Raw genomic sequence first — 14886 nt, forward strand, 5'->3', positions numbered from 1 at the left:
CCTGGGAAGCTAAAGTGTGGGAAGATCATTGATCTAGTATAGACATCTGACATATTAAATGTGTATGCATGTGTCAATAACAGTTTATGGCAGGATTAAATTATACAAATGGTTTTTTTTTTTTTTTTTTAAACTTGGGCATCATAATTTGTGAATCATTGTGTTGTCCAAAATGAATTAAACTAGATGAAAATATTCCATTAGTTGGGTGTTCGTGTTGTCATCCTTGGCAATGTGGAATGATATTTCAATATAACTGATGATGAAACTATGCCTGAAAGTTAAAGAGTACAAAAGGAGTATAAGTTGAAGATTAAACTATAGGCACAGATGGGCAATTTGGAGTGATTTGATGTGGAATTAGTTTGTCAGGAAACATTGATATGAAGATGGGTATGACTAATGCAAGTGGTACTGTGGGAACTGATGCCTCGATGTGATTAATTACAGCCCCAATCCACTCACCGCAAGTGCACGTAGCCTTTTGTTTTGTTCTTTACGTTCACACCCTTTTGTTTAGTTGTTCATATATACACATATGTATATCTTCGTACATGTAAATTGTATGTCTTAATTTGAAAATATTTGCAAATATAACAATTTTTTTTTTTTAAAGTGTCATTTGTTTTGTCCAAATAGATCAAGGTAATGTGCCAAAAAATATACTATCCGATCTTTAAATAGGTAACAAAAGGTATGCGTTATTATATATGATGTTATTTGTTGACTTTGGCAAATAACATTTAGCCAGGTGTCCCTTGAAAAACATTACAATTTCAATGGGGCTTTCTTGTTCTCTACTGGATAAATAAAGTTGAGGATTTAAGAATAGGGTAAAAAAAAACAAAAAAAAAAAACACTTGTTCCAATTATAATGTGTATGCTTTAAAGAGACTTGAAAAGAACAAGTATTCAAGGAATTCATTGTAGATTAACAGAAGCTGTTGTAAAGTTTAGTTACAGAACTTTTTTTTTTGCCATTTTTCTCCCATTTTCTCCTGGTGGTAGGCGAGTGCTTATACCTCTACACTACCCAGACGGCCCTACGGAACTTTAATTCTGACAGCAGAACAAATTTCCATTAGAGTAAATTAGGCAAATTTCACACTAACTGGCTCTAGTTGAAGCAAGAGGCTGACCTGGCTTGACACAGTACTGTCTAGATCAGGGTTTCAGATTCCAGCCATGGAAGGCCACAGTGTCTTCTGGCTACTGCTGTATTTCAACCAGAGACTGTAAAAAATATGGACAAAGCTACTGTGACGTCACCCATTGACTCTACGTGGTTCTCTAAAACACATTTTGAAGCTCAATGGCGGGCGCGGCCATTTTCTCGATTTGGAGCCAAAACCATAGAGTTAAGCGGTCTTGTGATGTTTAGAATTTGATTGACAGTCCGGTGCGGAAAAGCCCATCAACCTGAACGAGGCTAGTTGACTGTCTGCCGTTACGTTTTAAAATATATTATCAGATGTTTACGGAGTTTAATTTCCATCCGTGACTGTACTGTGTCATGTAATCACGTTATATGTATGACATTAAAAATACAATTAGGCTATGTTCAGTTATCTTCAATTTATGTTTCTCAGCAAAACGAATATGCTTAGCTAGCATATCAGCTTGCCAGTGAGCTAGGTAGGCTATCCGTGGTTAGCTCACGCATTAGCAATATGAACCACAAGGGAATAACATTGACTACACTGATGGTCAATCAATCAGAGACGTGTAGGCTACTGGTGATTTGACTAGGCTAATTTTCGTATAACTGTCTGGTAGATCTGCTGTTAACAGAGCAAGTTATCGTCGTAGGTTTTCGCCACAGTCAGTTAATGAGCCAGTAACTGCTACTAGCTACTCCATCGCCGTTTGTGGTGTTCACTTGCTGGGTGACGCTAGCTGACCGATCGTTCGCAAATCACTTTCTATCGAATAAAAATCAACACTGTTAGCGGTGATTAACAAATCTACCAAGTATTTTAATAGCTGATCTGCAGGCGTGTAAATATGACAACGCACTTTGTACAGCAAGTTTTCCACCTGGTGCATGAAGACAAAAATGATGTAGCCTACATTGAATTTCTAATTATTATTATATTAGGCTATTATTTTTTTCTTGTAAATCATCAAAACCAATGGAGAAAAGCCAATAGACGCAAGGAGCCCCCAGAACCGATTCTGAGAACCACTGTCTTAAATGCCTAGCTTGTCGGTCTCTTAAATGCTAAAAACATGATCCTTTCTAAATGCCAAGATGGTTAATTTCGTTAAATTCTGTGTGTGATTTCATCGTGTGTTGTATATTCAGCAAATTAACCTTGAGACTTCGCTTCGTGAAACTGAAAAAGTGTTTATCCCAAAATCGGGATTATAGTAGCCTAGCTTTGTCACATGCGTGAAGCATGGCCCAGGTAGACATTTACGGAATGTACACGACTGACAAGCCGTCAAACACGTCTGGCAGATTGAATGTTTGCCGGTTAAGGTTAGCTAGCTAGCCAAATGGCTTGGTAGCCGAAGTTGCGAACTGTTGTAGCATAGGCTACTACTGGACTACCAAATATAGCAAGCTGACTACGCTTTCTGCCAAGTAATTATTTGGTTAAGTAGGCTAAAGGAAACAGTAAAAATGACTCGGCTACCGAAAAACTTAAGAGGAGGATTATTTTATGGTCGTCTAGTGCAGCTGTAAATAGCACACGCCATAATTAAATCACCACGAAATGGGATGCCTGTATTTTCAGACTTAGCACAGGCGGACCGTGGCCGGAGCCGCCCACCCCAGTGACCATAGACTGTAGCCCCTTCTGTAGCTCAGTCCTCCGCAGTAATCCGGAAGTGACGCAAGCTGTACCTCATTGGTCCAGAACAAATATTGGCACTGTGCCCAAATGACGCAATAAATCATGAAATCGACCCATGGACAGTCATAAGACGAATAAAATACACGTATTATGATTATTTGTTCTTGTGAGAAAAAATTATTGACTTTGTATTTTGATCTCATTTGTACCGTAGACTTACATGGAAACCGGATATGAAAACACCTATACTGGAGCCATCCGTAGTGGCGCTAGTGAGCAACCAGGAACTACAACACCAGGAAATGAGCTTCAAAAACGAAGTCTGGTTTTCGCCGCTTGATTTCAACACTTGCATGATTCATTGAATTCAATGAATGATTCAATGATTCAATTCAATGAATTACAAGCTAGCTGAATAAACTGCTCTATTAATTCTTGAACATCTTTTTACCACTGCTTTTTTTTCTAACAATATATGTAGGCTTGTTAATTGTTGCCATAGAATCCATCCATTTGGCAGATTGCAGAGTTTATTCTGTGATGATGGAGAGAATTCATGGACAGCTCCCTCCCTGGGTAATGTATATACAGTATGCCAATATGGCATAATGTGGGGCTGCCGGTCACAATTGGCAGTGTCATTTGGTGAGGAGCAAATACCAGACAAAGGGAAACTTCAATGCACTGAGAACAAGTGCTTAGTAAGTGGTGCCACTCAAAAGCCTCCATCATTTAACATTCTTGTGTTTCTATTAAGCTTCATGCATTATTGGAGTCCCCATTGTAAGTTTCCCTGTATGTCTGGTGGACCTATGATAGATTGTTGTTCTATCCAGAGGCATATGCTTTGGGCTTAATGCCACATCCTGGACATCAGAGCTCAGATCTCGATAACACATAGCTGATAAAATGAACAATAAGGATGTCAACCAAATTTTAATTTCTCAGGAAGTAGATCTATTGCTTTTCCCAGGTCAAATAAACTCAAATCACAGCGTACCAGGGTAATAGATAAGAGGGTATGTTATACACCCACTGGGCATACAGAAAAGTCTTTGTTTATTGAAACGTTCAAATGCCATGCCTTTCATTCCAGCTATGGAATGAAAGGCACAGCAATTCCATCAATAACATTCTATGATTGCATCATGCGGTATCTGTATTTGCATAATGAAGGGGAATTATTTTGTCTGTCAGTGCCAGGAGAGTTTTTACCATTTTTACATTGGCCTCGTTCCAGCTAATAAGGTATTAAAGTAGTCTCCACCAATGCAAGGGCTCACTGCTGATAGGTACATTGTGTCTTCTGGACCAATTCTTATGCAAGAAAAATGTCTGAAACAGGTAAGTTTTCATTTATTGGAACGATTTATCTGGAAATTAATGACTTTAATGTAAGATTTAAGATGTTTTGAATGCGATATTATGTGAATTGACTTGTGGTTTCAAGCAATTTCTTGTTATAATAAAACTAAATATTTCATAAATTAAAGTATGATAGGTCCATCGTTTATTCCCATTTTGCTAACTAGGTAGATCATGTGTTAACTATAATGTGTGTGTGCATGCATGTGAGTGCACATTTGTTGTGTAAGTCACTCTGGATAAGTCTGCTAAATTCCTGTAATGTAATGTATGTATGTGTGTGTGTGAAGCTTTGAGAATCAGTTCCCTTGACTACCTGAAGGAGCTCAATACCAAGCTTCACCACACATCGGACTACCTGACCACAGCTCTGACCGTACGGAGGGGGCAGAGCTTTAAGTTACGCCTGCAACTGAGCAGAGAGCTCAACCCCCAGGACCAGGTGGTGCTTCAGCTCAGCGTGGGTGAGCAGTTCTTTCCATAACCAGGGTCAAGAGTACTGTTTTACAATACAGATGTACTCACCTAATCACTCCTGATCACATCAGCCCCCTGTCCTTCCTGTTATCGTAGGGCCTGATCCTATTAACCTCTCTAGCAGGAATTATCAAACCTCATTGTGAAATTCTCCTACTAGAAAATGTATTGCTCGGTTATTGCACTTTTACTTCAGGGTTGCAGGACTCAGGCTTATGCATTTACAACCAAAAGAGTAGAACTAGTGGCTGTGAGGCTGATACTGTCCAGCAGATCACATTGTTAATATCACGCACTGCAGCTTGTCCTGTTCTCTTCCGTCCTAGGTGATCGCCCCCTGCAGGCCAAGGGGACACTCGTGCTGATCCCAGCTCGGCATGAGTCAGAAGCAGGGCATTGGGGTGCCACCATCATCCACACGTCCCAGAACCAGGTCATCACGTGCGGTTAGAATGAGTCTGATTGAAACATGAATGTGTGATTGTAATGTGCTTGATTGTGTGTTGCCTCCACTACAGTGCGAAGTTGATGTGAGGACAGCCCCTAATGCTATTGTGGGAAAGTACTCCCTAATGTTGAAGATTGGTGATGATTATACCTACCAACCGCAGCACAGTTACTTCTACCTGCTGTTCAACCCCTGGTGTAAAGGTAAATTTGTGAGATTGCAATCAATATTTTGATTAAAGTCACCAGTAATCCTTCTCATTTTTGCCAAGCCTCTATTCCATATTTGGTATGTATTAACATCTATCTATCTGTTGCATGTCACCCACCCAAGATGATGATGTGTACCTCCCTGATGAAAACGCCTGTGGCGAGTATGTGCTCAGTGATATGGGCTACCTCTATGTTGGCCACAACACTGACATCAAAGAAAGACCATGGAACTTTGGCCAGGTATTACAATGCCTACTTTCTAAACACAGATTCACACAGTCACAGTCAGACAACCAGTCAAACACCCACATGCACATTCCTATGAATCCCCAGGCACATATGAAACATGCATTCTTTTGCAATAGAGCGTAAACGGAATATTGATATTTCACAATGAATTATATAATTTAGTACAATTGAGATTTGAGTGCTTTTTAATAAACAAAATGGAGCCAAAATCCATTATTTTATCATTTCTGTTCAGTACTGATGAATGTGAAGAATTTGATGATATTATTTGGTTTTGATACTATTAACAATCCTGCCTGAAAGTTAGCAGATATTGACATTTTTTAGCCACTGCTGAACAGAACAGAAGTTTCCTACAGATATACTGCATTGCTTTATAATTAAATAACAATTCTTGATAATTAATCTTGGGCATCATAAGATCGAGAAGTAATTGCACTCACTGTTTCAGACTGTTTCCACCTACTACACAATTTTGAAAAATGCTTCCAGGGGCGGGTGGGGTAGGTGTGCCCGTCTCATTTGCATGAAGTATTTTCTATGAAAATGATTCGTACAACACAGTGGTGTTTGGATCATGAAGCTCAGATCAAACTAGACAAATATGAATCAAAATTCAGCAATTAAATGGCCTATTTCTCACATCATATGTTTTCAGAAACATATTTTAGAAAAATATGAGGAAGTTTATGAACACACAACGTGATTTCGGCAAGTAGAATATATGCTCCTGGATCAACATCACTATTGTTCTTGCTTGAACAAAATTCCTATTAACCAATCATTGCCCTCTGATGTCATCAGTGTGTGGTGAACAACCTTCCCTAGGCCATTTCAAAATTTCAGAAGCTCCCCGTTTCAGTTCATAACACTGAACTATTTTGACAAAACAAAACAAACATAAAAAATAAAACTGGGTGCGCTTGTAAAACGCAGTAGAGATGTAAGAGAGGTGCTCTTGGAACTGGGGGAACAAAGCAACAATAAAGAAAACTGATTGGACACTCCCAAAATGAAAACAGAAGGAAAATAATGAATGAAAAAGTCTTCATTGTAATGGCTATAACATAAAAGAAAAGTCAACACATTTTGACAAAAACTGGTCTTCATCATGGTTTAAGAGAAGGAAGTTCAGGTGTGGTCTCACCTATATAGACACGGTGACAAATAGGAGGCAAATGTGTCACATGAATATAACAAGAATCTGAATATATATAATAAAAACTCCTTGATTTACTGAAAATATTTTAGCTGCTTCTGTTTCAGTAATTAGTTCAAATGAGTACTCTTAGTAGTTTATATTAGTAGCTAGCTACCAAGTTATCTTGCTAGTTAGGCTAACAAGTATGTTTGCTAATAGTTAGGCTAGGGTATTGTTAGCTTTACATTAATACTGACGGGTTTACCTTTGTGAACCACACAAAGACTAAGGTTAATTCCATGCTGGGTGCTGCTGTTTTACACTTCAGCAAGTGACTTAACCATAATGTTTTCAGTAAATATCCAGTTTAATGAATGGATTGTATGTGAAATGTGCAAATGCTTGGGGGCTGCTGGATGGCTCATCCTATTAAGGCATTGTTTTATCTAGTGCATGGATAGGCCCCACGATCTGGTATCAAACCTGTACTTTCCCAGAACTGACTGTAGTTGGCAAACCTGCAGGATGACACACAACTGATACTAGTGTCAGTCAGGGAGTTTTTCAGATCGAATTTGGGGGAAGTGAGGAAAGCATTAATAAAAAAGTTGGCTGTTTTAGTCACTCTGAATAAGCAGGACTGTCAGTGTTAAATATTGTAGTGTTAAGTCACTAATTTTTTAACCTTTTTAAAGTCTTAACCCGTATCAAATTTTGAAAGAAAAAGAGATCAGTCATATGGCTGCAGCTGCACATAGAAGCTCCAAAATACCTCATTATTGCAAAAAGTGCTTTCATTTGTTATTATCTTGGGCATTTTGCTAAGAGGGTGGCATGGTGGTGCAGTGGGTGACACTGTCGCCACACAGCAAAAAGGTCGTGGGATCGATAGGGATGGGTCCATAGGGATTTGTGTGGTTGGGGGCTTCGGCAATTGCACATTTTTAGTAGGGTGTATTGCCCTCTTTTTTTAAAGGGAATTTCTTGAGGTAAGAAAATAAAAGAATAACATTCATTTTTAGGGTGACTTATCCTGCTAAATTCCAATGAATTGTACTTAATTGGTAGGCAAATGCAGATTTTGTGTTCTGTTCTGTGCAGTTTGAGGAGGGGGTGTTGGAGGCGTGTGTGGAGCTGCTGGATAAGAGCAAGCTGGGCCAAACTGCCAGGAGTGACCCTGTGAGACTATCCAGGGCCATGTCTGCACTGGTAAACTCTCAGCCCACAGAACCCAGATCATCTTAATCCAAATGCTGTGCAACTAACCGGAAATTAAACATGTTAACAATGTATAACAGGAATAATTTTACACCTGTAAATAATCCTAGTTTTCTTCCTTTAACTCTTAATTATTCCCTGAAAATATTGCGCTTGCAGGTGAACTCTAATGATGACCGTGGGGTCCTAATGGGAAACTGGTCTGGGAAGTATCTCCAGGGGACATCCCCACTCAATTGGACTGGCAGCTCAGCTATCCTGCTTCAATACAAGCAGAGCAAGGCCCCTGTCAAATACGGGCAATGCTGGGTGTTCTCCGGAGTCCTCACTACAGGTATGGGAACACACCCTCACCTGACCTCACCTATCTGTGTGGATGCCAGTAGGGGGCAGGGTACATCAGTGCATTTGAAGCTTTAAGCTCAAACGTAAGGTATTTTTAAGGGCACAGCACCAGTAACTATACCTATGAGTCAAATCTGCAACTTCCTGCTTCTTTACTACTTGACTACAGGCTTTTGCATTATTAAAGCACAGTATTGAAATAAATTAAGTACAGTATTATGACAACACCCATATCAGCATCAACCAGGCAATGTTTTAACATCGTTATCATGGTTTTGGGAATAAAGGCAGATTCTTTTATATTTCTCACAGATTTTGGATTTTGACAAAAAGTGTCTGTTGATTCTGAAAAAAGTTTCTTTTCGGTCAAGAAAAACTAGATGAACATCCCTTTAATATTATTTTGTAAAAATATCGTTTGGTGTGTGAGAAGGAGGCTAGTTGACGATATCCAAATTTGACTTTTTTCATTCATAGAATATTCAGTAATCAAAGAACACAACATCAGATTTGTTCCAAACCTCTTCATGATAATAAATCAGGCATTAGGGATCCAAATAAGTGGTTAATATTGACCTATGGTCCCCTGAAGCCCAACCTATTTAAGCAATAAGGCACTTCAGGCCATGTTGTATTTGTGAATATAGTCACAGCTAAAGGGCATTGACAGGCATGACGTGAAGTGGAGTGTCTGCAATCCTTTTAAGAACTGGAAGATGAGGCAATGGGCACATGACTTCCAAAACTAGACAACTGAATATTTGAAAAATGTCATCTGGTGTGAAGAATTTCAATTTCTGTTGTGACATGCAGATGGTAGGGTCAGAATTTGACGTAAACTGCATGAATCATGGATCCACCCTGCCTTGTGTCAATGGTGCAGGCTGGTGGTTGTGGTGTAATGGTGTGGGTGTGATGACTTCCAGCAGGATAATGTGCCATTTCCAAAAAGCACGCATCTTCTGAAACTGGTTCCATGAACATGACATTGACTTCAGTCTACTCTAATGGCCTGCACAGTCCCCATATCTAAGTTCATTAAAGTAGGGTTGGGATGAGATGGAATGGGAAGTCTGTAGCATGAATGTTTGGCTGAAAAATCTTCAGGAACTGCATGATGCTATGATGGACCCAAGTCCCTAAGGAATATTTCCAGCACCTTGTTGAATCCATGCCAAAAAAATTCAGGCCATCCTGGAGCCGAAAGGGGATCCACTCGTGTACTGGGCAGGTGTACCTAATAAAGTGGCCACTTGTATGTATATTCTTGTATGTCTGTCCAGTAATATAAACCTTAAATGCATCATGCCACAAAAAATAAAAAAAGATGAAAAACATGATAAGGTTGTTTTCTTATTTTAATTTTTCTTGAAATGATGCATTTAACGTTGTGATAATAAATGTTGTTCTACCATTATACAGTATGTCTAAATAATTTTAATTCAAGGAGGTGCTCTGACCACACTTATCTCTCCTCAGTGATGCGCTGTCTGGGGATCCCAGCCAGGAGTGTGACCAATTTTAACTCCGCCCATGACACAGACGGGAACCTGACCATAGATATCTACATCAACATGAAAGGAGAGCAGCTGGACAAAATGACTTCTGACTCCATCTGGTCAGAATTAATCAATGAGATTGTTGGAACAGATACATGTTCTTCGTTTCCCCATTGTTGTCTAGATAGCAAACAGGAGATATGACAATAATAGATATTAATAATAGGAGTTATCAAACGGTATCAAATGTCTCAAATTCACTCACCATATGATGAATAGGAACACAAGATCTGTAGTTTGGATCTATAGATTGTGCATTCTGTTAGCATTACCATTGTGAGGTTGATTCACATTTGGTGTTTTAATGCTTTCATTCTCTGATGGCTAAGAAGTGTAGTTGAATTTTTTGCATTGGTAAACAATAGCTCTGCTTTGAAACATTCAAACCCTGGAGACATAGATTCTTATAAACAGTTTAGCAATTATGCCCAAGATAAATTATGATTTTTGACCATGGATTTGTCAATGTTTCCATATGCCCTACAACGTGAGGCTTGGAAATGTAAAATTTGAAAATGTTTGATTTGTAAAGGTTTTTACTTCCCTGCACCACATTGACTCATGGGTAGTAATGCATGGTTTACAGGTTGGGTTTGATTTGACAAATGTGGACTGACCCTGTGGTTTGTGCAGGAACTTCCATGTGTGGAACGATGTGTGGATGAAACGCCGAGACCTGCCAGGAGGTTATGATGGTTGGCAGGCCCTGGATGCTACTCCTCAGGAGGAAAGTGGAGGTAATGCTCTTGCACACTCACAAACACCGAGATACACATGTGCTGTATAAATACATGCATCCACACATGCACACATATACATGCACACGTGTGTGCAGTGCACACAGTCATACACACTCTTATGCACATTCTCTTTCTCTCTCTCTCTCTCTCTCTCACACACACACTCTTTCTTTCTCTCTCTCTCACACACACACACACACAAATGCACACACATACACATGCATTTACAGTATTTTTGCTTTATTTCCACACATTGCCTTTTTTATGTACACTATAGGCTTTGCGTTTGTATGTCCTTCCTCTGATATTCCACTAGATCTGCAATCTTGAAAATGTCATTGCTGCATGTAGGGGATCCATGTAATGTCACACCCTCTACCTCTTTGTCCAGGAATCTACCAGTGTGGCCCATGTCCTCTCAAGGCTATAAAGAATGGAGAGGTTCACCTGCCCTATGACGCCAGGTTCATCTTTGCTGAGGTGAACGCAGACCGTGTGCTGTGGAGGGTGGAAGGCCCTGGGCATACTGCTACCAAGGTGAAGGCGCAGCAGAACGTTGTGGGGCTGAACATCAGCACCAAGGCAGTGGGGCAGGATCGCAGAGGGGACATCACTCTGCTCTACAAGTTCGCTGAAGGTGAGGAGTCCTCACACAGAGAATAGAGGGGGTTACTGCTCTCGCAGCATCAGATCACTGATTTATTCACTGCACAAGTGGCATTTAATAATTAATAATCATCACAGTACATGTACTGTTTGTCCCATTTGAATGAAGTACATTTCCCTCTAAGCGCAGTGTGTGCTTCTGTACATTTCTCAAACATGGTGTGTTTCCATGGTGTGTTTCCTTGTATCACTCATAAAGAGTGTTTCTCTGGTGTGCAGGCAGCAAAGAGGAAAGGAAGGCGATGGATAAAGCCTGTGCCATTTGCTCTGAAGCCGGTCCCTCTGAGGAACCTCGCAACTTGCTGCTGGAGGTGAAGAGTTCTGGCCCTACCAGCCTGGGCTCTCCAATCAGCTTCTCCATCAATCTCGAGAACCTGCTGCCGCGCCCACTCACTCTCACCCTCACAGCTGCTGCCCAGCTCCAGGCTTACAACGGCTCGACGATTGCCACAGTGAAGAACATGCAGCAGGAAGTGACTATTGAGGCAACGAAAGGTAAGTCAGTGTCAGCCATTTTAGAGGATAAGAGCAGACATTCTGGAGATAACGGAACTTCAGTACAGCTTCTGGCTGTGATGCCTGAGTCTTTATTTTCCTTCATGTCTTTCCATGCTAGTTGGTTAACCTGAGCAGAACTGAGGGGCATCACCAGAACCACTGCATTTCTAGAAGCAGACATTTTTCTCTGCATTCATATTTTTGGCTTAGACAGCTTCCCTCAGGAATGTTTGATCGTGTTTCTGGCTTTGTTTCAGTACAATTATTTCAAAAAAATTCTCAGCAAACCATACTCATGTTTTCTTTAATGAAAATAAAAAAGAAATAAAAGAAACTAAAGCTCTTGAGGAAAATAGGGAAGGTGAACATATTTGATATTTGTACAGGCTTGTTTTTGGTGTTGACAGTCAATCACACAATTTTTGTTTGATTACAGGCACTTCTATTCCATTGAAAATAGAGGTACAAGAGTACCTGCCTCAACTGTCAGATGCAAATGACAACCTGCACCTCCATGTCACTGTTATGGCTGAGTGTAAGGACCCCAGCTTTATCTGCACTGAAAACACCATCATCAGCTTTGAGTATCCTCCAATTAAAGTGGAGGTAAGTTTGGGAATGGGTGCAAGAAATTACCAATTCTATGTTGTGTCTTCTTTTGAACCTCCATTGAAAGACCAGTGGAGAACTGTGGTGGAATTGTTGCTGTATAAAAGACAATCAAGAGAATTTGTACTGGAAAGTCATCATTAAAGTTATTGTTCATAGTCCCATAATCCACAACATATATTTTCATATTGAATTTTGTAATTATATTATAATAATATCTTGCTGAAACTTATAATCAGCCACCTTAAGATTCTGGAATTAATCCTGGTTAAAAGCCCAGCTTCTGTCCCATGATGCTATACAGACAGAGGTCATTTCATTATCTGTCGTAGATCACGAAGGAAAAGCAATCCACAGCAGTTGCCTCACTGGGAAGATACTTGTTTGGTTGCAGGCAAATGGCTGTCCTACATTTAAATTGCTTTGTGTTAATCTCTGTCACTGTGCTCTCCTGTTACTAATAAGTATGATACACAAAGATAACGTCTGCCATTCATGAAGCACGCCTTGCTATAAAAGACTTCAGCCATATTTAGCCGTATTTGCTTTAATTGCTGCATTTGTATTTATGTAGGCATAATTGTATGAAAGACAGTCACAGTTTCTGAAAGGAAGAATAGGACATTACCAATAATAGATATGCTACACTATCTTTGTGCTTATATAGTGTAGTATATCTTTCATTTTTGCTCTTTTGAAGTGTAGATATGAAGTCACTGTTTCATATGCTTCTACTCAAAAGAAATCTTGGATCATGAATGAGTTTGCTATTAATATTTATAACAAAGTTTATTTAGTCTTGATTTACAAAGCAGACCCTTGTCCATAGCTCACAGTGTACCCAATTTATCTGGCTGAATGTTTTGAAGCAATCAAAGGTTGAAGAGTAATGTCTTACACCCATGTGGCTCTACTCTGGGGCACTGTATCCATCACACTGTATGTGGTCTGTATGTGTTTGTAATGCACGTCTTACACCTTAGGTTAAAATGTTAGAGATTAGGTTGAAGTTAGATGTATGTGTGTGTGTGTGTGTGTGTGTGTGTGTGTGTATTTCTAATATGCATTTCCTAACATGTCATTGTTCATCAACAGCTTCCTGACACTGCCAAGCTTGGTAAAAAATTCACTGGAACTTTCACATTTAAGAACACTACGGGTGTTGCCATGGACAACTGCAAACTCCTAGTTGAGGGCCTGGGCCTCTTCAAATTGGCAACCTTCAACCAAGGGTAAGGCTAGACAATATGGCAACTTTGAAGGTAAACCTAGAAAAAATGGCACACTTCTAAGAAGAATAGGGCCAAACACACTGGCAACTACTCTACACACCCCAAGTGCATTCAGAAAAGAGTTAGTTTCCACTTTTTTCAGGGGGAATTTGGATGATGTTCGCCTTTTATGTAAAGATAGGGGGATGAAGTCTTCGACTTCCATCTGAGAACAATGAACACACATAACCCCTTTATGCTTCCCTTGTGCCTGTTGAGTCTGTAGTATGCAGCTCATAGGCTTAAACTCAACCATTCTTGACATGGCTCTTAATCTGTCAATCAAGCAGGAATGTTGCCCAGTTAATATTAAGACAATACAGATCTTTACCCTGTTAACCTGGAAGTCATACAGTATCTTTGCCCTGTTACAGGAATATTGCAGTTGGCAGGATCTTCCGGTCAGAGATACTGTGCACCCCATACCGAACTGGAAGGCGGAAGATTATTGCCAAGATCATCTCTGACCAAATCAGTGGGATCACGGCTGAGGGGTTTGTTAAGGTGGAGTGAAAAATCACAAGCAGGCTTGGTTTTAAAAGGTCAGAATGATAGGTATGGTCTGGGGTGGAGGAAGGTGGGGAGAAGAGCTTCTAAGTAATAAGGTATGGTTGCTCACTAATGGGATATATATGTATTTGATAGAGGGAAATATTTATGTAGAATATATTATACAAATGAGAACCCCAAAATCTTTTTGGATCAATATGAAAGTAGTATGCAACACACAACACAGCAATATTACAGCAAGATAATGCTGCAAACACAATTAGCTAAACCAAACAATTGAGGAAACCAAAAAATATTTCAAATGAGTAAGACATGATACAATACACTAGTGTATGTATCATGTTACCTCGTTCCCTGTATGACTATATAAAATCGACAGAGGGGTTTGACATGACTTCATAGTTTGTTGTGCAAGTCAACCATACAGACATAATCATACTGTTGTTGTGTGTGGGGATTTGCTGGTGCTTCTATATGTGTTTTCTTTCTAAAGAAACTCAGATTTAGGTTAAGGTGATGATGATATTATGAAATGATAAGGTGAAAAGGAAAACGGGAATTTATAACCTGGGCTGTCTAATCTGTTTCATATGGGAATAAAAGACTTTTAAAGCATTTTAATTAGCCTCATGGTGGTAAATCCTTCATCTTCATCATTGGGAACACAAAGTGCATGAAGAGCAGTGCAGTGTCTCAGTTTGAAATCTAGCTCTCACAATAACAGGGCAGCAACATGACAGAGCATTGTGCCGAGACGTGTGGTGCAGTCCATAGGGT

At 39.8% G+C, this 14886-nt stretch overlaps 1 protein-coding gene across 1 annotated transcript; it reads left to right on the forward strand.

The window, feature by feature from the left end:
• The first annotated feature begins 4011 nt into the window (after positions 1-4011).
• On the forward strand, positions 4012-14724 carry LOC135259459 (protein-glutamine gamma-glutamyltransferase 4-like). The gene is made up of 14 exons (XM_064343890.1): positions 4012-4145; positions 4457-4630; positions 4970-5076; positions 5162-5294; positions 5425-5543; positions 7795-7902; positions 8071-8245; positions 9736-9874; positions 10449-10552; positions 10947-11192; positions 11441-11716; positions 12156-12325; positions 13424-13560; positions 13974-14724. Exons 1-14 carry the CDS (start codon positions 4133-4135, stop codon positions 14110-14112), a joined length of 2040 nt encoding a protein of 679 aa, XP_064199960.1. The 5' UTR covers positions 4012-4132; the 3' UTR covers positions 14113-14724.
• Positions 14725-14886: the final 162 nt, after the last annotated feature.

Source organism: Anguilla rostrata, chromosome 1 (genome assembly GCF_018555375.3).
Source record: "Anguilla rostrata isolate EN2019 chromosome 1, ASM1855537v3, whole genome shotgun sequence".
NCBI lineage: Eukaryota > Metazoa > Chordata > Actinopteri > Anguilliformes > Anguillidae > Anguilla > Anguilla rostrata.

Coding starts and splice junctions, on each gene's coding strand:
- LOC135259459 (XM_064343890.1), top strand. Junction 5,544..7,794: donor GACCATGGAACTTTGGCCAG/GTATTACAATGC, acceptor TGTTCTGTGCAG/TTTGAGGAGGGGGTGTTGGA. Junction 8,246..9,735: donor CTCCGGAGTCCTCACTACAG/GTATGGGAACAC, acceptor ATCTCTCCTCAG/TGATGCGCTGTCTGGGGATC.